The sequence below is a fragment of the Candida margitis genome, assembly GCF_024628925.1.
Source record: "Candida margitis strain CBS 14175 chromosome Unknown scaffold22, whole genome shotgun sequence".
NCBI lineage: Eukaryota > Fungi > Ascomycota > Pichiomycetes > Serinales > Debaryomycetaceae > Lodderomyces > Lodderomyces margitis.
The window spans coordinates 127,408-149,174 of record NW_026261814.1 but is presented as its reverse complement, the minus strand read 5'-3'; the positions used below and the strand labels follow the sequence as shown (position 1 = coordinate 149,174).

The 21,767-nt window shown below is 40.3% G+C and overlaps 8 protein-coding genes across 8 annotated transcripts; 3 read left to right on the top strand and 5 right to left on the bottom strand. All coding sequences in view use genetic code 12, as the record gives it.

Moving 5' to 3' along the window:
* Nucleotides 1–1,560: 1,560 nt before the first annotated feature.
* CANMA_003009 (sodium:solute symporter family protein) lies at nucleotides 1,561–3,777 on the top strand (the record flags this gene model as incomplete). The annotated part of the gene is made up of 1 exon (XM_051815142.1): nucleotides 1,561–3,777. One exon carries the CDS (start codon nucleotides 1,561–1,563, stop codon nucleotides 3,775–3,777), a length of 2,217 nt encoding a protein of 738 aa, XP_051671431.1.
* A 123-nt stretch (nucleotides 3,778–3,900) lies between these two features.
* Nucleotides 3,901–4,923, bottom strand: SSU81 (osmosensor; the record flags this gene model as incomplete). The annotated part of the gene is made up of 1 exon (XM_051815141.1): nucleotides 3,901–4,923. One exon carries the CDS (start codon nucleotides 4,921–4,923, stop codon nucleotides 3,901–3,903), a length of 1,023 nt encoding a protein of 340 aa, XP_051671430.1.
* Nucleotides 4,924–6,218: 1,295 nt separating this feature from the next.
* Nucleotides 6,219–8,063, top strand: CANMA_003007 (uncharacterized protein; the record flags this gene model as incomplete). Its single annotated transcript, XM_051815140.1, has 1 exon — nucleotides 6,219–8,063. The coding sequence occupies one exon, from the start codon at nucleotides 6,219–6,221 to the stop codon at nucleotides 8,061–8,063; it is 1,845 nt and encodes a 614-aa protein (XP_051671429.1).
* Nucleotides 8,064–8,240: 177 nt separating this feature from the next.
* On the bottom strand, nucleotides 8,241–10,151 carry CTA8 (stress-responsive transcription factor; the record flags this gene model as incomplete). The annotated part of the gene is made up of 1 exon (XM_051815139.1): nucleotides 8,241–10,151. The coding sequence occupies one exon, from the start codon at nucleotides 10,149–10,151 to the stop codon at nucleotides 8,241–8,243; it is 1,911 nt and encodes a 636-aa protein (XP_051671428.1).
* A 1,957-nt stretch (nucleotides 10,152–12,108) lies between these two features.
* On the bottom strand, nucleotides 12,109–13,233 carry AOX1 (Aox1p; the record flags this gene model as incomplete). The annotated part of the gene is made up of 1 exon (XM_051815137.1): nucleotides 12,109–13,233. The coding sequence occupies one exon, from the start codon at nucleotides 13,231–13,233 to the stop codon at nucleotides 12,109–12,111; it is 1,125 nt and encodes a 374-aa protein (XP_051671427.1).
* Nucleotides 13,234–14,386: 1,153 nt separating this feature from the next.
* LYS143 (Lys143p) lies at nucleotides 14,387–17,568 on the top strand (the record flags this gene model as incomplete). Its single annotated transcript, XM_051815136.1, has 2 exons — nucleotides 14,387–14,446; nucleotides 15,031–17,568. 2 exons carry the CDS (start codon nucleotides 14,387–14,389, stop codon nucleotides 17,566–17,568), a joined length of 2,598 nt encoding a protein of 865 aa, XP_051671426.1.
* Nucleotides 17,569–17,598: 30 nt separating this feature from the next.
* On the bottom strand, nucleotides 17,599–19,254 carry CANMA_003003 (uncharacterized protein; the record flags this gene model as incomplete). Its single annotated transcript, XM_051815135.1, has 1 exon — nucleotides 17,599–19,254. The coding sequence occupies one exon, from the start codon at nucleotides 19,252–19,254 to the stop codon at nucleotides 17,599–17,601; it is 1,656 nt and encodes a 551-aa protein (XP_051671425.1).
* Nucleotides 19,255–19,443: 189 nt separating this feature from the next.
* Nucleotides 19,444–21,222, bottom strand: DAK2 (dihydroxyacetone kinase; the record flags this gene model as incomplete). The annotated part of the gene is made up of 1 exon (XM_051815134.1): nucleotides 19,444–21,222. One exon carries the CDS (start codon nucleotides 21,220–21,222, stop codon nucleotides 19,444–19,446), a length of 1,779 nt encoding a protein of 592 aa, XP_051671424.1.
* Between the last annotated feature and the right edge of the window lie 545 nt (nucleotides 21,223–21,767).

Here is a 21,767-nt window from a genome sequence, read left to right as displayed (position 1 = left end):
ACGTATGTTTTATCCCACTCCAGTTGCTTAAAAATGTTAAGCAAATAAACTCTATCTGTTTAGATTAGTTCTCAAAATTAGACAAGTTATTTCTTTGGCAAGGAATTTTGTATGATATACTCCTTTCCCCATTTGAGACTATTCTTTTGTTCGAAAATTTTAACCACTTCTCATGCAAAATATACACTTGACCGTAAATCAATTAGATTAAAACCAAGTTAACTGAGCATGGTCCAGCATTATACTTAACACCAAAGAATAGATACCTAGACACAGTAGAGAACCACATAGTCTCATTTGTCGAATAGTAGTGATGGGTTGATTTACTGTAGTGAACTTAAATTTAGATACAAAAGAACGCTCTTCTTGTAACCAGAGCAACCATGTCGCAATAATCCAATTGACTCGAATTGATTGGTAATTGCTCTAACACCCGGTTGCTGATCCTTTTTCTTTTTGAAAATAAAGTTGGCAAACAATTGATTGGAAATTCGTTATCAAAAAATTTTAGCCACAGTTTACAAAAAGTTTTTGTTGTGTTTCTGAAGTTTTGAGTGTGCTTTTTGCTATTCGAAACGGTAAAAACAATAAAAGATTGCATCACAACTTGCTAGAATGCAACTTCCAGATAAACCTGGGGAAGCACCTGCAATGAGTCAGTCCTCGACTTTCACATTCGAGAAGGGCTATTGATGATGAATCTTCGAGAATTGAGAATTGACAATTGAGTCTTACTATGGTCAATTTAGAAAGGATACCCCTCCTCAAGTTACCCCTTTGAAGTGAATCAAACCCTCTGCAAGATCTTATCGTGTATTACTTTCATAACCGTTTAATGCAAAACTCAATTGTAATGATGCAGGATAAACGAACCACATAATCGTACCGTAAGTGTTATATTTATTTCTTACACCATGTGACAATAAGTTGTGGCTGCAATAGATAAATGAAGAAGAAGTTGAGTGAAATAACGAATTGAAAGAAGGGTATTAATAAAAAAGCTTTGCAACCATGGATATATTTCTCGGGTGAGAATGCAAGCCATCCGATATAAATGCAAGTAATCAAGACTAAAAATACGGTTTTGGTTTTCTTTTTTGGCACGCTTTATCTCGTTAAAGGGAGCCACAGTTTTTGCAACCGTTTCTTACACAAGGAAAAATCTATCCACAATTTACACAATAAGGAACATTGTATCATTCTTTGCTCATCCACACAACACATTCCCGACCCATGTGGATTATGTGCACATATACATACATACACCAACACACACACACATATATATCGGCTGGCGGCCGGAAACATTGGCTTACTTTTTAGAACTCGGAATTTCACATGGGGCTAAAGTTTGTACCGAATTTTAGTTTGCAATTTTGTGGCTACCGCTCCACATATCGCCTAAGTATATGCTAAAATTGTGCATCAGATACGAACAAGTGAAATACACAAGCGGAAAAGAAAGTTTGCAGGGGTTGCAGGAGTTGCATTTGCATTTCAAACAATGCACTGTATGTTTCAATATATAAAGAGAAACAAGAATCTCCTGATTTTGTCTTTATGCAAGTGAAGGTGAATCTTTTAGATCCTTTTACTCAACCGTTAACTGTTTTTTTGTTTGTTTCAACGTACAATATCGCTGGCGATAATAGATTATTTATTTATAACCAAACTAAAGTTTACAGAAGTCGAGTTGTTTCAGAAATGGCGTCAGATTCAGCTGTTAAACTATTAAACCAAGCATCAGGCTATGGAGTTCTAGTTGGTGTTGGTGGTGGATTTGCTCTTGGCATGATTTTCGTTACTTTCTTGTTGAGAAAATACTTGAAAGAAGACAACACTAGTACTGAAACTTTTTCCGTGGCCAACCGATCAGTGGGCACTTTGCTTAGTGCGTCAGCCGTTTATTCAAGTTGGAGTTGGGCTACTGAGTTGCTTTGGTGCACCACCATGGTCTACAATTATGGTATTCAAAGTTCATTCTACTATATGGCTGGTCTTGCTGTTCAGATTGCCGTTATGGCCATGGTTGGTATTCATGCCAAGAAGAAGATCCCCAAAGCCCACACCTCGTTGGAAATTATCGAATTGAGGTATGGTAAAACGGCCCATATTCTTTACATGTTTCTTTGTCTTACCAACAACTTGTTGTCTTGTTCGAGTATGATTTTGGGGGCTGCCGGTGCCATCTCAATTATTGCTGGTAACTTACACATTGTTGCTGCCACTATATTGACAATCTTTTCGGTCTTGTGTTATTCGATATATGGTGGATTGAAAGCTACTTTCTTGACTGACTTTGTCCATACGTTGATCTTGTTGATTGTGTTGTGTTACTTGAATACGGCTGTTTTGAACAATATTGGTGGCTTGGATTCCTTGTACGACAAATTGGCAGCTATGGGTGGCACGAGGGAAATCCCAGGTAACTTTGAAAATAGTTTTATTACCGGAAAGTCTCAAGGAGCTATTCTCTTTGGGTTGATTTTAACAGCTGGTAATTTTGGTTTATCAGTAATGGACAGTTCCTTCTGGCAAAAGACATTTTCAGCATCGCCAAGAGCCACTGTTCCTGCTTATTTAACTGCCGCTTCGTTGATTGCATCCAACGTTTGGGCTTTAGGATCAATTATTGGAGGGGCAGCAATTGTGTTGGAAAGCTCGCCTAAATTCCCCACCTATCCTCGTAAAATGACCCAATATGAAGTTGATTCTGGGTTTGCTTTACCTTATGCCTTGATGGCTACTTTGGGCAAAGGTGCTGTTGGTGGACTACTATTGATTGTTTATCTTGCCGTTACTTCAACAGTGTCGGCCCAAATGGTTTCGGTGTCGTCAATTCTCACCTTTGACATCTACAAGAAATACATCAACACCAATGCTCATAACAAGTCTTTGATCTTTGTGTCGCATGTTGGGTGTATCATCTTCACTTTGGGAGCTGCTGGATTTTCAATTATGTTGCATTATGTTGGTGTTAATATGTCTTGGTTTGGATACTTTTATCCATTGATTATTTGTCCTGGTGTCATACCTTTGATCTTATCAATTACTTGGGATCGCCAGAACTGGTATGCTGCTTTTATTTCGCCAATTTTGGGGATTGTGTTTGGTTTCATTGTGTGGACCACAACAGCGTATAAATTGTTGGGTGCTGTCAACATTACCACTTTGGGTGGACAATTGCCTGCATTGTATGGGGCTTTAACGGCTTTGTTCTTACCGGGAATTTCAAGTATTGTTATTTCCTTGGTTTTTCCTCAGAAATTTGACTGGCAAGTGTTGCAACATGCCCATCTTTTGGTTGATGAAGATGTATCAAGTGAGAATTCAATTGGTGATGTTGATGTTGAGGAGAAGGATGGATCAGAGACACCTGACAGACACCAGGGCAATGCAGTTGAAAGACTTGATGGTGGTAAAGAAGAAGTCGATGTCAACGTTGAATCAGATCAATCATCATCTTCAAATAAGTTGGAGTCGCAGGCTCCACAACTAGATCTTGATCAATTGACACCAAAACAGTTGGATTTCTGGATAAACATTGCAACAGGGGCTGCGCTTTTCATATTGTTGATTACGTGGGTGTTGTGGCCTTTGCCTTTGTATCGTGATTGGATTTTCAGCAGGGCATACTTCAAGGGTTACGTAACCGTTGGTTTGATTTGGTTGTATGCCACTTTGCTTATTATTGGAATCGGTCCCTTGATTTCAGGCAGACACACAATCGCCTTCATATTCAAGAGTGTTTATCGTGATTATATAAAGAGAGGATGAATTATTCTAGCTAGTTAAAGAAATAGAAAGTTTCATAATAGATTTCCATTTAACCTTTGTGAATAAGAAAAATAACTAATAGTACAAAAAACGAAGAGAATTTAAGCTGGTACCTCCCACTTATCAAGTGTCGACCAACTTGACGTAATTGGAGGGGCAAATACCAACTTGCCCATTGACTCTCCTTGCCTGCCACCACTTGCCATCTATATCGTCAACCTCTAAAATTTCATCCTTGACAAAACTGATCTCGTTGATGTCGTCAGGGTTTGCGTCATAACTATACAATGCCTTTGCCTTATATCTAAACGTTATTCCCGTACCTGTTCCCGTACCTGTACCTGTGCCTGTACCAGTTCCAGTTCCCGTTGCCGTGCCAGATCCGGTACCTGTACCAGTGGACGATTCATTATAGTATGGCATAGGCTTGGTGTTGAGCAAGTCACGGGTTCCATTGCTGTTGTATGTACCAACTTGGTTTGGCACAGGCGCAGAAGCACCTATTGGTTGATGTGGACGTAAGGAGCCACTAGTTGGTTGTGACGACAACCTGTTATTTTCACTGAGCAAATTGTTAGAACCTTGATTCGAAAAGCGTCTCGAAGTAGTTGAAGGCAAGTTTGTACTCGATCCAAAACGTTTAAAATCAGGAGTTTGTCCAAGGTCATCTTCGTATGATTCATTCTTGAGTGCTGGCGAACGGCCCAACTGTTCGTGAGCATGGTTCCTGTAACTGAAACTATCAATAAATTGATTTGTAGGTGACTCTGGATGTCCTCCAAAATACAATATCCAGATCAAATTTAATATACTCAGCAAGATGCATCCGGCGGCGCAACACAAGTTACCCGATGAATCCGAGTGGTAAATCAAATTATTGGTTGAGTTAGTGGTGTAGATGAATGCAATACTGACTAAACCCACCAACGTGAATTTATATAGTTCGATATTGTTATTGGCATAAAGTAAAAAGATGATAAGTATTATGACAATTTGATAAGCAATACCCCACCATGAGAAATGAGGAAATTGTGACTGATCTGATGCGGCAGCACCTCCAAGCGATACTACCCACGACATCAACCCAAATGAAATTGTGGCCATGGCGAAGGGATCGCCTGTTAGGTTGGATATCCTGAAACCCATGACGATGATTGGTTAATTTTTTAAAAACAAAAGCGAGGGTGTCTGATTTGGGATGTATTTGTATTGATATTGTAGCTGAATAGGGGTTATGAGTAGCTACTGACAGTGCAAAGGACTAGCTGATTATACCTTCAAGATAATCTCAGTGGTGTAGAAAGTGGGTATTATTCCTTAAAAGAATCAAACAAAAGGAGAGTTTTACTTTGAGAGAAAAAAAAAAAAAGAAAATTACTTTACAAATTTGAGTCCTCTTTGTTTTTACTTCTTCTCTATTTAACGTGTTTTTTTTCTTTTTTATTATTTTATTTATTTTTCTTTTTCTTAAAGATTTTTAGATTTTAGATTTAAGTCGTGTACTATTTGTCAAAAAATAGTGGTGTCACTTGATTTTGTGTAATACACTACCCAGACACCCAAAAAAGACCAAACACGTCCAAAAGCAGTAACGTCTTTTGAGGTAATTTTTAGACTGCAGGTTTTATATGCTGGAGAAAGGTATTACTCTTGTAAGATTGAGAGGCAATTACAAGCAAGTCAAAGTATTGACGAAAGCAAGAATAATTTGAGGATACTAGAGAGGGCGATTGTAATTGAAAAGTCAATATTGAAGATATACCGAAAAGGACAATGAATGCACACATTTGATGATCCCCAACCCCGTTGAATGCTCTTGCATGAGAAAGTGTGCACCTTTTTTTTTAGCATCTCAAAGCTCCTGTTCTTACTCATAACACCACAAACTAGTATATTTTTAAACTTGAGAAAGTCAGTGCAAATCTAGAACTCGTATAATTTGCGGCTCTCTATGCTTCTTTTGTGATCTGTTATTGTTTTGTTTAGGCGCTGCACTTTGGGATTGGTTTCACGTGCCTCTTCGCCTTTACTGTAAAGCTTTACTTAATGAGTTGAAGCCAATCCAGAGAGTCAGAGATTCATAACAGCAGATATAGTGCTCTGATTTGCTTGGCTGCAGCTACATTATGAATCACCAATTGTTTAGAGTAGATCAAAGAGTGATTGATGGGCTACGATAGTCACTTTGCCATGTTAACCTTTCCAATTAACACCCCTTTTGTCCAGCACATTTCCGATGTGCCACTAGCACCATGGAAATCGCAAGAAGATGTGCCCAAAAGATGGACAATATCATGGCTTGTCTGTGGTCGAACACTAACTTGATCGCATCTAAACTCGTCATAAAACCTTTGCAGAAAAAAAAAATAGTTATGCTTTCCGCATTTTGCGACCCTTAGAAAACACCCATTCCGGTCATCACACGATAAACATACTCCAATATGGCTGCAGGACAGAAATCGCTACTAACGGTGGTTGAAGACTTGACTCGTGTCAGGTCCGATGTTTTTCAACTCCAGGCCACATTCAAAAAAATAATGGACACCACACCATCTTGGGAAAGATACATTTACCTACTTAACCTAGCCAGCACCAGTGGACAAAACTCAGGGGAGACACTCGTTGCAATTGAAAGGCTCAAAACGGTGATTTTTCTACCGCAGACCAAAGTTGCTGTTCGGTTGAAGCAATTGTATGAACTGGGGAAATTGCCCTTGTTGACAGCATTGTCCAAAATCAATTTTAAAGCAAGTGTACAAGAGGAGGCCAAGCAAAAGCTTGACATCCTTGCATTTATCAACACCATCCCTGATCAAAAACCAAAAGCAGCTACACACAGGGAAATCACCAATGTGTCAGATTGGAAAGCAATTGAGTACTACTCATACCCTCCAACTTTACCCGTGATTATTGATAAGATGTCGCTCCTTCGCGTTAGTACAGACAAGTCGTATCGACGACTAGTTGATTATGTTGAGCTGACGTCCTCAAAGCATACAAATACTCATAATGCAAAATTGGCAATTCAAGGAAGGGCAATTTTGAAGTTTTTGTTATTGGAGACTTTGGATGATAAATTTCCCAATTTGTTTGAAGAGGATCTTAATCTAATACTTGGTCGATTGATGTCACTGAAACTACTAGCAAAGTTTGCGTTTGTGTACGACTTAGTCGATCCAGTGAAGTATAATTTGTCCGATGATAACGCTGAAGAATCCAAACTTGAGATTTGTTGCGACATCTTTGCTGCGTACATCGCTGGGCTTCACGCCGAGAGTTATGAACTAGATGAGATAAAATCTTGGTTGAATAGGTTGTATGAACCCTTGGTGATGGATGTGTTTGCCACCACTTCCAATCCAGTATCAAAAGTTGCCGTGGTGGAGTTTCAGTCCTTGGTAAAGCTGGTTACGAGTTTGAATAGACTACCTTATGATAATATCCAATATGAGACTATTAAATTAAAAGAAGACCCATTTGTCGCTCAGATAGTAGTAGAAGGGGAAGTCCTTGGAACTGGTGTTTCTTCAGCTAGTTTTGATGAAGCCAGGGATCGTGCGGCCATCGACATAATGGAGAATAAAGAAAATGGCATTCGTCTCTTCACCATCGTCAAGCATAGTTACTTGAAAAATAGAGACGGCTGCTCGCCCACGAATGACAGGCAAAAAAGTTTGTCGCAACAAATGACTGGACCAGAGATGAACTTGCTGCCTAGTCGTGCTCTAGACAGCTACGGCTGCGATCAGTCTCAACTGGTGACGCCAACTATTCACTCTCCACGCATTGTTCATCCTTTACCCGGACAATTTACTAGAGAGAATGACCAATACCCAGAAGCTTCACAGCAAATGACAAGATATGGCCAAAGTCCACCTCAACAAGAAACTTATCCATACCAGCCGATAGTGCAAACACCGTATGTCTCTCGCTTTTCTCCTCCAAACACTTATTCACAACCACAGGTTCACAGAAATAACTTTCAAACTCAATATGACTACGGATACATAGAGCCAGTTCCACATATTCCTCTATCATATAAGGATATTGACAAGCAGGCGAAAACCACCTTGCACTCAATGTTGAAAGCCAGACACTCCAATGATTATGAAGTGACTCAGCGGGATACTGAGTTTAAAACTATCGAGTTTCATACACAGTGTCTTGTTGATGGACATGTGCTTGGGACTGGGGTGGACACGAGTAAGAAGAACTCGGCACAAAAGGCGGCCATGGCTGCATTGAGTAACAAATCAGCCTTGCGAAACCTTGGTATAATTGATTGAGTCGTTACCCCACAGGTCTGTCTATTTATAGAGCTTGTTAAGCGTCCCTTTGTACATATATAAAGTCTAGCGATAAACATAGTGTATCATTTATTAACATCGAAGAACTAAAAATATATATAACGCAAAAAGAAAAATATAAATACACCTATCTAAAGCCCACCCCACAAGACAACTTCAATTGTCGTAAATTTCTTGAATAGTTCTCTTCTTTCCATTCAGTTGGGACTGTTGTTGTGTATCCTGTGATAATTGGACATGCTGCAACTGTGGTGATTGTAGGATATGATCATAAGAGTTTCCATTAAAAGAGCTTCCTCCCCCACCGCCATTGACACCAGCGAGGGGTGGCATGGGGCTCAGTACTGATCCTGGCGTATTTGCACTTCTCAAGAAATCATCGACATTGAATTGGTCATCGTCGTCATTTTCTGGGTAGCCTGCCAATTGTGGAGTTGGACCAACGTGAGCCTCACCATTGGTATTCTGTAGTAGTTGAGGTGGAATCCGTTGTTGCTGTTGCTGTTCCTGTTGCGCAAGCTTCTCAATCCAATCTTGTACTTGCTCTATAGACTGATCAGAGCTTCGAATTTGATTTTCAAGCTGGTCAATGTCTGGTCCATTTTCCAAAATACCCTTGTCAGCATCAGCACCATTCATCAATTCCTGGTGAAGACGATTCACATTACTCGTGGATGATTGGCGCCTTTTGATGGATTCGATGGTGTCTGGTGTAGAGTAAGACCTAATTGAACTTGGTCTATTTGTAAGTAATAACCTTGGCTTTCTCGTGAATTGACCAGTTGGAGCATCTGATGCTCTCTGTTGCTCAGAGGAAGTAGATGAGGGTGATTGGTAGGTTGGTCCTTGATCATCTTCTGTTTGGCGACGACGACGGAATGGAATATCACCATATTGGCCATTCTCAGCCGATGAAGCCTGTCCCTTGATCGTAGAGTCATTGTACACAGCTGCAAGGAATTTGAGGATCTTGTTTATCGTGCGACCTTGTTGTTGAGTTCTTTCCCTGTTGATGTAGTTTGCACTGTACATATTCTGATTATCCTGTCGTATACGCAAAATCTCCTCATTCAATCTTGCTTGATTCTGCTTTATTTGACTCAATTCTGAAAGAATCAAGCCTAAATCACCGTTGGCCACTGTGTGGGTATCTGTCAACTGCTGCGATTCTTCTTGAGGTACTGATTTGTTTCTCACTATATTGTCCAATAGATCTTCGCGGCCACGTATAAAGTTTGGGTTTTCAAATTGCCAAACTTCGTCGCCCCCGCTCTTGTCGCCATTTGGGTATAATGTACCGTTTGTTATATCTTGAACCTTGTGAAATCCATACATATTCAACTGTCTAACAAAACTTGACATGTTCTGATGCTTGAAATAAGCAGGAAGGATTTTATGAACGAAATCTTCACGTTTGAATACTTGGAAAGTTTTCCCATCGTCATTCCACCGAATATACTCGTCATTAGATTTATCATTAACCATGGACCATATTTTCATCACAAAAGCAGGTCTTGTTTTAGGTCCACCGCTTTCCTTCCTCTTTTTCGCTGGTTGTGTTGGTGGCTGGAACTTCAATTCGGACAATAACGGATCTCCGAAATCGAATCTTAACGGACTATTCACTGGCATGGTCAAAGGCTTAAGTTCAGGAAATGTAGCGTCTTCAAAGTCCATCTGATTTCTATTGAATACTTGTAAGTCATGTCCTGTATGTTCTGCATCTTCAGGAACTTGGTTTTCGTTGGGTTCTTCAGTCAAGAATAACGGACTTTGGCCAGAAGAGTTGGGAAATGTGCGTTGAGGTGTCGTCTGTTGAAGTTGGTTTAGCTGGTCGTGTTGTGATTGGACAGGTAAGTCGCGTGGCAGCTTTTGCAGTGCTTGTGATGGGGAGTTTTTCAACTCTTCAATCTTCACCTGGGGTTCATCAAAGTCATACAACAGTTGAGCATTCAACAACGGGGTAAGACTCTGAGGTAGTTCAGCATAGTGTGACAGTTGTGGTTGCTGCGGTTGTTGCTGTTGCGGATGCATATGATCAGGCTGAAATAATGGGTAGTTGGTCATATTGTTAATGTTCATCATGATGGATGTTTGCGTGTTAATACGTTACAAAAGAAAAAAAAAACTTTATTTAACTGAAGCGATGTCGTGTATTGCAAACAAATGACACCGGCTATTATTTTAACGGCTAAGAGCTAACTGTGGAAATTCTGAGCAAAGTTTTTGTCTCAATTGATTAGTAAAATTTCAAACAGATTGATAAAGTGGATAGAGTGGAATGTATTGATAGTTGGAGAATTTTGAGGACTGAGATTGCGGAAACTCCAGGGGTTATTTATATTCAGCATTTTTCGAACGCATTGAATCTGGGACTATTTGGATTTGTTCTATTTTAATTTAGAGTCCCTCCTGGTATTAAAGTGAGGTTTGTGTTATCCATCTTTTCCATACATACTATATGGTTAGACTAAATGACAGAGAGCAATTAAAAATATAGCAAAGGAAATGTACAATGAGGGAGTTTACCCGCTGAAAGAAGAAAAAAAGCCATTCGTTTGAAGGAATAATGGGCAATAGGTTGTATGCGCAAATGCTTAAAGTGTGAACAATTGAAAAAAAAGAAAAAAATTCACTCGGAAATTTGAAAACAATAAGCCAATTGTTCTAGCGGAAGCAGAAAAATGGCTACCCGGGGAAAGTCCACGAGGGCCATATTCATGATAAAGAGATGGCTATTTGAGAGAAAGAACGAAAGTTGGTATTCTTACCTTTGATGTATGCACATGAAAGAAAGGAGTTCTTGACAAGGAGGTGGGAAAATAGTAAGACTGCTTTCGCATTCACAAAGAAGATTCGTTAAATTGGACAATTTGGTCTAAACTAAAAGAGTCTCGAAATACCTATAGGTTACCTCTAGTAGGAGGTTTCTATCTATTGCGGCGGTTGGGGCTACTTATAGACTAGTCTAGTGCTACATATGAAAAGCCGAGTAGGTGAGTGCAATAGATCAAGTGCTACGCCATAGTTTCTAGAAAAGATGGGATGTTGGCATTCTAACACAACGAATTCTTAGTTTTAGAGTTTGTGTGTTAGATGAAGCTAATGTTTCTACACATGTACTTCGAAATATGTAATTTGTGTGAAATAGAAGCAGCCAGTATGTCATTTGAAAAGTTGTCGAATATAAGAAGGCAGTCATATAGGCGATGTGGCGATTGAATGCAGTTGCATTGTCACAAAGTCATGCGAATCTAGATTGCACAATGATTGCTTGTGCGTTGCGAAGCTCAATGCCACCTGAAAAATTCTGTGGTGCACCCTAAAGCCAGAAATACTCTCAAGCTAAAGCAAGATTTTTGTCCTTTGCTGTAACCCCATTTTAAATCTCGTGAAAAGTTACCTCGATTTGATAACTCATCACGCATTTATGATTGTCTTGCGTTGTAAAGGGATACAGCTGCCACTCATAAACACACTGAACCATGGGTCCCCTCTATAATGATTACCAAATCACCCCATTTGTGCAATTTATGTATTGTTTAAAACTAACCCCAAGCACCTCATCAAAGTTGCTTTTTCAAATATCAGGTAGCATTGTTGATCCAGTGGGATTTAGGATGTAAGTAGACATACACGATCATCATTCAGAATTTCAATATTACAGACAATTGGTCTAGTATCACTTCATCAGTTCAAGAGTCCCGTGTCCTCCAAAAGCATAGAGCAATTTGTGTACCACAAACAGGATGATAAGACATCCAGACAAGGAGGGGCTCGAATCTCTGCATATGCTCTAACTCCGCCTCATAGCAATTATAATACTTATCATATGTTGCAGATCTGATCTAAATTGGACAACTTGCAGAAGGTCAGACAAGCTTAGCCATCACATTCTACACTACACTACGTTTGTGTCCACTCCTTGATTTGCAATTCAAAAATGAGGGGTTGTAGTACTTCTTAATTGACAACACTATAAATCTATATATTCGCAAATATTGTGTACGTTCTTCCTCACAGCTTAAAGGTACAAATCTTTTCTCTCCCATCCAGTAGGCTTAACAACATCCAACCCATAGTTTGGTTGCGGCTTATCCAACCCGTCAATGTGCAAAGCAAATGGGTTTCTATCACCATCCTGTTTCAAGTTGGCTAACGTATGATTCACTTCTCTATGTTTTGATTCATCAGCTCTAATTCTCAAAATCAAATCTTTAAAACTCGATTCCTCTGACAAATTTGGCCAGTAGTTAACTGCAATGGTTGGGATCAACATGCTTTGGAAGCCCTTGAGCTTTTTTGGATCTTCTAACTCATCAATCAAGTGTGTATATGTTCTCACAGCCTCCTCTTCCAAGTAACCAACAAATCTGTGACAGTACTTTGGATTGGCCAAGTAGCAGAAAAAGAACAAGTTGGTAAAGACCCCCTGACCAAGATAAATGATCGTCTTTGTGAACCACGATGGCTGACCTATTTTGATAAAAGTAAGCAAGTGCATTCTCTCGTTATACGCTTCATCTTGCAAGGTTTCAATCCAAGCTTGATCTCTCTTTAATAGCCTCAAGGAATGCAAAGTTCTCAAGAAGGAGGCTACTGATCCAGGAACACCAGCAATCAGCTCTAAGAAGATAACACGAGTCATCCACTTGCCTTCTGTCATCTCATATCTAGTTCCTTTATATTTGTCAAGTGGATCACCCGGTTTGGGTACCTTGTAGCCAGTCACAAAGTCAAAGCAAGCACGGCAAAACATAGTTCCGTGGTAGGCAACCTTGTCACCAATTGTGGTTGGTTCCCTATGAGCAATCTTAACTCTATAAACACCTGCTTCAGTGTATCCAACGTGTGGGTAGGCGGGTTTGGTTAAGAATTTTACATCATCATGCTTTTCGATATCTGACTCATTGTAAATTTTGGTCGAAACGTCAAAGATACCATTACGCTGTGGAACTGTGTGAGGTGCCTCCAATTCACGCTTGTTGAGTGGTAGGTTAGCGTCGTTGTCGTGATTGTGATGGTGATTTGGTGTCCGATTGGTGATTACTTGCGGTTTGGTAGTCGTGCTTGACACAAATCGGATTGTGGGAGCACATAATAGTGTTGTGGCTTGAGGAAGCCTATAACAAGTAGCAGCTCTTAACATTGTATAATTGATTAGTTAAAGACTAGCCATTATACAATATTTGAGCTGTTCAACTTTGGTGGGTAAAGGAGCTATTTATATTTATGAAATTAATTTGTTTGTCGTAATGTTCCTCGAATTCTGAAGAATGAAAAGAAAATTCTACCCCAACGTTTGTGAAACTCCATTCATCCTGCACTTTGTTCAATTGCTAGGTGGATATTGAGGTATTTACTGGTAAGAAACTGCTGCATACTTTACAACACCCTCTCCGTAAGCTTCCGTTTAAACAATAAGTTCAAGTGGCAGGTATATGGTTTGAAGAAGAGTCATAAACGCTGGCTGCAAATAAAGAGAGAGCAACTGAGTATAATATGAGTGTTTGTAAGTTCATCCGACCAATCAGTAGTTCTCCAAATGAAATTTACGATGAAAGCTGATTAAAATTGATTTCAACAAGACAGTTTTTGCCTTGTTGAGGAGTTAATCGGAGAGGAAATTAACACCAAAAACCGTTGCTCTTAATGTGAGTCAATAATGAGCAAATTGTTTCACCAAAGTTTAGTGTAAAACATGACCCAGGCTACCGGCTTTGGTCGAAGAATACTTAGTTAGGAAACAAAAGTTGCAAAGTTTGTTTAGTTCGTGGCTGCAATAAGGCAAGGGGGGGTCTAATCACTTTGTGTTTAGTGGACAAAGCCGGAACATACAGCCAAAAAAATAGGTTTAGGAAGAACAAGGAAGAACAAGGAACGACGAATCTGTTTGTGGATCTCGTAAAGTCATTTACTTTTGAGGGACATTTATTTCTTTACAATAATAATTTAACGTTCTAATTTCCTACGGTACGGAGTTTAACCTCCACAAATCCCTAAATGAATGATCAATTCTTGTATTGTTTTTTGTTAAAAAACTACGCGGATTAAGATATGCAGGATGATTTAAATAACGACGCACTAGCGGCGTAATTATTTTTATAAGAGAGATGTCGTGGGTAATGGAGATGTCAGGTAAATCAATGACTGTGTACAGAGATTAGTTGTCTTAAAATAGCTCGGATAAGCTGCTATAGCAGATACACCTGTTGATGTGGCTTTCTTCTTAGCTTCTAGATAAGGGCACATTGCTAGTAATGGGTATCCGCGTGAGTTATATATTCGAAATCATTTTGCATATGGTCCCCTTCTCCTCATTTAGGTTATCAAAACAATATGACAGAAGTACAAGTCTTGTGGTATGACTATCATAAACTGTCAGTTAGGAGTTAGGACTTACTCTAATCCAATGTCGTGACACTGATGCGACATTAAATTCGCGACATTAAGCCGTTGCGAAAAAGTAGGCGCAGCATTCTCAAACACAATTCTAATACAAACGGATCAGCGATTCATATCAGTTCCGGTCTTCCCTTTCAAAGAGTTAGCACCACAGATTTACGGACTCTCTACCCTGTTTTAATAGCTTTCAAACATGCAACCCTGTAAACAAGTGCTTTCCATGTTTTTGCTTTATTCGACGGAGTAACACTAACCCCTACAGACAAATTTTACTACTGTTCTGGAAGTTCAACGCGTAAATCTATCCCTTTTCTTTTTTTATTTTTTTTTTTAAATTGCCATTCCTTTCTTTGGTTGAACTCTTTTTTTTCGCTGTTTTTGGGCTCAACAGTTTTTTTTTTTTTTTGCGCCTATCATTGCTCACACCGACTGCATATACGGAAAAACAAAGGCGCTGAAGAATTGCGTTTTCGTTTTTTTTTTTTCCAGATTTTTTAAATTTTGAATACCGAGTTAGTCTGCAGGGATCATAGGGTTCAAGTGTTGCAAATACGTCTCGTTGGACCAAACTACTAGCCACTGCGATACATCCGATACTACCGACACTTTCGACACCCATTCCTTCAAATTGACGCTGCCACCAATAGATACAGAGATGTCGACAGGCGTGATCGACTTGGGCATACGACAGTCAAATAACAAGCGAATTTATAGCAAGGGTGGTTGTAGAGAATGCAAAAGACGCAAAATCAAGTGCGACGAAGGAAAGCCTGCTTGTTGGCAATGTCTTCGGTTGAAAAAAGACTGTTCATATCCAGCTTTGGGGGAAAAAGTACTAAGAGTGCTGAAAAAGAAACAAAAGTTGCAGGCTGGAGAATCTGTTCTGCCCGAGGAAGAACGCAAGGTGTATGAGATACAGCAAGTTCCATACATTGCCACCAATCCCATGTCCATCATGTCGAATCAAGATCCGTTGACAGGAAGGAAGCCCTTGTATGGCCACCCGGAGTCTTCAAGACCGACGCCAGGGTTGCCAGAAGCTACACAACGGGGATTTATTGAGGGGCGTAATACCTCGCATCCTGCTCCTCCATATCAATCACATTTAGCCCCCCGCGAGGGATACTCACGAGATCTGATGCCTGCCAATCTCAACAACATGCCGCTGGCTGGGCAATCGCAACTTCCGCCGTTGCAAAGGCCATTCAACCAACCGAATTTGCCCAGGCTATACCAAAGTCGCATCTTACCTATTCAACAAAATGGGTCTAATTCGACGCCGTTTAAATATTACTTCCGCCAAGACCCGCTTGGGGTTGTGCTACCACCACCTCAAATGTCTAATCGCCCAGGCTCGACTTTAGACGGCCCAGTATTTTCTAGTCAGGTTAGATATGATTTGCCACCACGTCCAATCGAAAGAGCTCGAAGCAGTGCTGGGGTGACGAACTTGTTGAATAAATCACCCGATTCGGATGCGTCAAAGACGCAAGCACCGAAGCCACAAGAACAAAATCAGCCCAAAAAAGCAAAACATGCGCCTGCAGCAACCCAGAATTCCAAAGAGCCTCAGAACGAAGTGGCAACATCCTCTAAAAATGGTAATGGGTCGTATTCAAATTCACCTGCTGTTTTTGGTGACGATGTGGTTGAATTGTTCGAAGTTAGTGATTTGAACTTATTGGCTACAGATCTTCAGAATATGGTGAATGGAATACTATACAATATCACCCCTGAATCAAAAGAAAAGGCCAAGGAGAAGGAGACGACTGAAGTGAAGACAACCATGCCTTTTGTTGATAAATTGGAAAGAAATGTTCCCGTAGACTTTATCAAGTTGGAAAATGCCCAAAACCAAAGCTATTTGGAGGAATTTTATTACAACTGCTCAAACATTGTGTTACCATTTGCATCCTTTGATGAGGAGACGAAAGTCTATTTCAATCCTGCAAGAGATTTGTTGTTGAGCACCGCGGCAAACACAGATTATGTCTTGGCTGCTGTATTGGCGAATGGAGCCCATTCCAGGTTCATGAAGACGCGAAATATCGAGGACGAAGAATTTTATTATTTATATTTGAATGACTGTGTCAAATTATTGCATCCAGCAATCACAGACAACACGAAATTGACATCCAAGATTGAAAGTGTGTTGTTGACTGTACTTTTATTGACTGCTGCCAATGCAGCCGATCCAAAACAGGACTGGCGTCCGCATTTGCGTGGGGCAAAAGACTTGTTGATGAAATGCTCAAGCAAAAATGTAAAGCCCTCAAAAGTGTTTGTGTTTTGCAAAACATGGTTTGTTACATTGGAGGTATTAGCTGGTATAAGTTCAAAAAAGGGGGGAACATTACAAACGCACGACGAAATGGATGAGTTGTTTAATTTGAGTAGTGACTACGAAATCAAAGTATTGAAAGATTTGGGTATCATCTTGAGTAATGGATTTAACATAATGGGAGGATATCATCATGACTGCTACAGTACATTTCGTGAATTAATCAAGATTTTAAATAAAAAGAGGAACGGTACGTTGGATGCAAGTGACTCCTTACTGTATGTCGAGTTGTTTGCCAAGTGTGAAACTTTGCGAGAAATAGAATTTGTCAAGGATCCAGCGGCACCAGGAAATATACTTGTGGAAGATGTTGGAAGCTGTGTCATTTCTTGGGCTGATGTGAGCCATAAGCTGTACATGGCTGCTTCGATGATCATTCTCCTTCAGTCGTGTTTTGATGAGTCTTATACTTCACCCCAAATCCAGGTATTAACAAACCACATTATTGATTTGGTCTCGTTTGTCACCAACTATATTCCATTTGCTCCATCATCCAAGTATAAAGCCAACAATGGACTTATGATGCTTCAATGGCCTGTATTAGTTGCGGGCCAGAATTTGGAACCAAGTGATGACAAGGAGAAGGAGATTGTTCGGGTGTTTTTTGAACACCTGTCAAGAGTGGGATCAGGGGGAGCATTGATTGCATTGAAACGCATCAACCGCGTGTGGAGGAAAAGAATCGACCCCTCCATCACAGATGATGGGAATGAGTCAGAGGACCTACTTTCCTACTGAAATATTGAAATTTTGTTTTGTATATTTGTATTAGTTTATTTTTTCAAACTCGAGAAGCTCGAACCAGTTGATCAGCCCACCAGCTAATTGTAGACGTTTATCGAATGTGCTAGATCTGCCGTCGTTGTTGGTGATGACGGAAACTGGTGACCAATCAAACTCCCCCTGCAACTTCATATTCTGCAAGTGCCATCCAATTCTTTCAGCTCCAAGTCTGGCTCCATCAAGATTTGCTGAAGTGGGGCCGACTTGTAAAGCGGCGTTTTTACCCACCATATACAAGGGAATTTCTTTGTTCCACTGCAAGTTGTCCGTGAGGGAAGGATACCCATTACAAACGTCAATTGGGAATTCATCAAACATGGTATGCAAAAATGGCAAAGATTCAACATCAGCTTGAATGCCGGTAGCATAGTAGACGTAATCGATCTTGCTCAACCTTTTTGCTTCACTATTTTGCTTCCTTAACAGTAACTCCCATGATCCATTTTCCCATCCTTGCTCAACCACTTGTGTTTCTGTCATCCAATTTAAGCGTCCATTCTTCACGTGTTGCTTTAGTTTCTTGTAGTATTCTGGATTGATCGATCCACCTTCTCTTGCTTCATTCATCATCTCATACTTTAACTCATTTGTACCTAAATTGTAAAAAGCGGATTTCTTTACATTTTTGTACTTTGCCACCCAGTCAAGATGGAAGTCAAAGTGTTTGATCTTGATGCCAGAGCGGAATACTAGATGTACGCTAGAAACTGTGGGATCCTGGCAGGCAACATGAGCTAACTGGGCCGAAGTCAAGCCACCTCCTATAATTACAATGTTTTTGCGATCGGGATTACTAAAGTATTGCAGATCAAGAAACTGGACTTGCTTCGAAAACAAATGTGTTGTATGACATGAGCCGTTAGGGAAATGCGGATCAGGACAAATGGAAAGAGGATAGTTGATTTTACCTCTATGGCCACTCGCAACGACGGCAAATTTGCATCCGTATATTTTACCGGACTTTGTGCGAATAACAAAGCCTTTGCCTAAATCATCTCCACTTTGAATCAATCGGTGCTCAATACTCTCTACTTCATCATTTACGATACCGTCCTGTAGCCGATACCGCTCAACCACTTCCATACAATAATCATGAAACAACTTTGTAGACGGCCTATAATAATCCTTCCAATCACGCATATTGATATCAACGATACCATCTGTCAGTTTCAACTTCAGTTTAAGCCTCTTCTGTTGATGTTTTGAAAATTCTTTACCCACTACATTGGTGATTTCCATTAACTCCTTTTCACGTTTATTCAAATGGGCATAACTAATCATCCCATCAATATCACTAGGATCAACGTGGAAAAACATCGGAGATCTCAAATGAGGAATCTGGCAAGCACTGAACTGTGAATCCCACTGTGCCATAAACATGTTATTCCTTGTGTCAATAACCAATAGATCCTTAGGGTGGAACCTATCATAGTCGAATCTTTGCTTACTTTTAACTTTGTTGGTCTTGTGCCCGCGTTGTTTCAACCAATGGAATCGTTGATGTTCATCCTCGGTGAAAAGTGAACCCGGGTGGTTTTCGCACAAGCGAGCTGCCACTGCTAATCCACAAGTACCTCCACCAATGATAATACCATCGCGAAAGTTGTCGGGCTCAATCTGTACAGGTTCGTGGTCAGTCATCCTTGTCGCAGTCTCTTTCTTTTAAACATAATTTCATATTTTGGGGATTTTCATGTTTTATAGTGGGTGCAAAAAAAGAGAAGCACACACGCGAGCGATAACTACTATACCCATAACCACTATAATAATGTCGCCACCCACATTTCTCCGCTTAAAAAGCCAACAACAGATTAAAAGGCATTGTCCTATTTATTTAGTAAACCCTTCTATTAAAGCAAGCAATCCAACGGCGCCTGGATCAGGAATTCCACCTTCCGCTTCAAACTCCTTTTTGTCTACATAACTTGCTCTACCAAACGAGGCTTCCAAATTTTTTGTCTCTTGACACCCCTTCTCCGCAGCCTCTACTGCTTTCGACAAGTCCTTAGTCTTTTCAAATGTGTCTACAAATGGTTGCAAAGTATCTACCAATGTTCTACCTCCAACTCTAGCTTTGGTGTACTTGAACAAACCGTCGTGCAACGCTTTGTAAAATGCATTTGCAATTGTCTTGTTATCAACATCTTTAGCTGACTTCAAATGCTGAACCAAGGCTGTTAAAAATATGGAATAAATACCACCTGACGTTCCGCCCATACTGTCTTCCACAAACTCAGTAATCTGAGAAAGTGTGGCAACTGGATCCGACAAGTGCTCTTTAAATTGTGCATTATCCTTAAGAGCTTTAAGGATTGCATTAGCCCCAGCTGCCAATGTTTCACCACAGTCACCATCACCAACCAAGGTGTCATAATGTGTGATTTTTGGTTCTTCCTCTAGTAAATTCTCCAATCCACTCTTTAGATGTTCTTCAAAAGTCTTTGCGTCGACTCTCAAATCAGATGTCAACACTGATTGATGCTTCATTGGTGATTCAACATGTCTATTCAGAAGATCATCCCAGAACTTTGGTGCATATGATTTAGGCTTCCAGCCGGGTGCATTCGTTGGAGAATCCAAAAACCTTAAAATATCATTGGCAGAATAAGCAATCTTCTTCTTGTCGATGTTGCTTAAATTGAGCAATGTTATTGAAAACCCAGGAGAGTTGAACGAGGTGACAAAGTCGCTGACCAAAATTCTTTTTGGTTTTTTCTTCAAGGGCAAGTTTTGTAAGACGTGCTCAGTAATGGCATACAACTCAAATGATGAAGTACCACCAATGTTATTCACAAGAAACACATATTCATCATCGGGATTAAAGTCAACGTAGTGACGATCTTTGTCCTCCGGAGAGAGCAACTTATGAAGCATGTCTTTGATCAAATCATCCAATTTTGGAATAGGCTTGATCTTAGTCCCTGGTTCATTGTGGATTCCCAACCCTAATTCAACTTCGTCGCTTGCGTTAAACTCCACGTCTTGTTCAGCTTTGCCGGGGACCGAAGTACGGTCCAAACTGGCTGCTAAAGTCACCAAGTTTTCATTCACTGCATGACCCAAATCAGCCACTGTTTTCAAATCAGTATTATCCTCGGCTGAAGCTGCACCCAATACCTTATGCACCACAGCGGTTCCTGCCAATCCTCTTCTCCCAACCATCTTATTCTGTTCTCTTCCTACAGCAACGTCGTCACTGACGGCTACCAACTCGACATTATACCCTTCACTCTTGGCTCTCTCTGCAACCAATCCAAAATGTAAAACATCCCCTGTGTAATTTTTCACAACTATAATGGTTCCTTTCGACTTGTCTGACTTTTTCTTAATTGCCGCCATGATTTGTTTTGTAGAGGGCGAAGCGAAAACATGACCACTCACTGCAGCATCCAACAAGTTCTCTCCAACATATCCACCATGCAATGGTTCATGTCCTGCACCTCCACCACTGATAACAGTGATCTTTTTAGATGTATCTGAATGGGGGTTAAACACAACTTTCTCGTCGACAATGAGCTCGACGAAGGGGTTAGATGCGACCAACCCCTTTAGTTGAGTCAACACAATATCTTCGTTATCGTTGTATTTCCAATGTTTGGCAATTGTCATTGTTGATGGATTTAAAGATGAAAAAGTGTCTGAAGTGGATTGTTTCAAAGTCCTTAAATATCATGCGAAGGGGAACGGACTTTTTGTTTGTCGCGCACTAACTATGACATCATAGGGCATTCTCAAAACATAAGATATTTCCAGCCTCATTTTCTGTATGAAAAAGTTCGCAATTTAGAGTCATGAGAGCAACTCGGAAGCGTCTCTGTCCGTGAATTTATTGCGGTGAATGAATCTCATTGTATAAAGGAGTGTTGACCGATTCCAGCATTGCATTCCGAGAAAACAGACGTGATGATGGTGTGAAATATTGCACTATTTGTGTACGTCAGCCAACATGATGCGCAAATAATCAAAAAGAGTTACTTGGAGTTTGAATTCCTATTCTGCGGAAGGTATCCTACGATCACACTTTGTTAGAGCAAAGGATAATGCCAACGCATTGGGTCAACCCGTATGGTTTCAATCCCGTCCGAGAAAGCGTAAGAGAAAAAAAAATAAAAAAAAGAAACCCTAGAGTATCAAGCAAGCCTGGTAAACAGCCT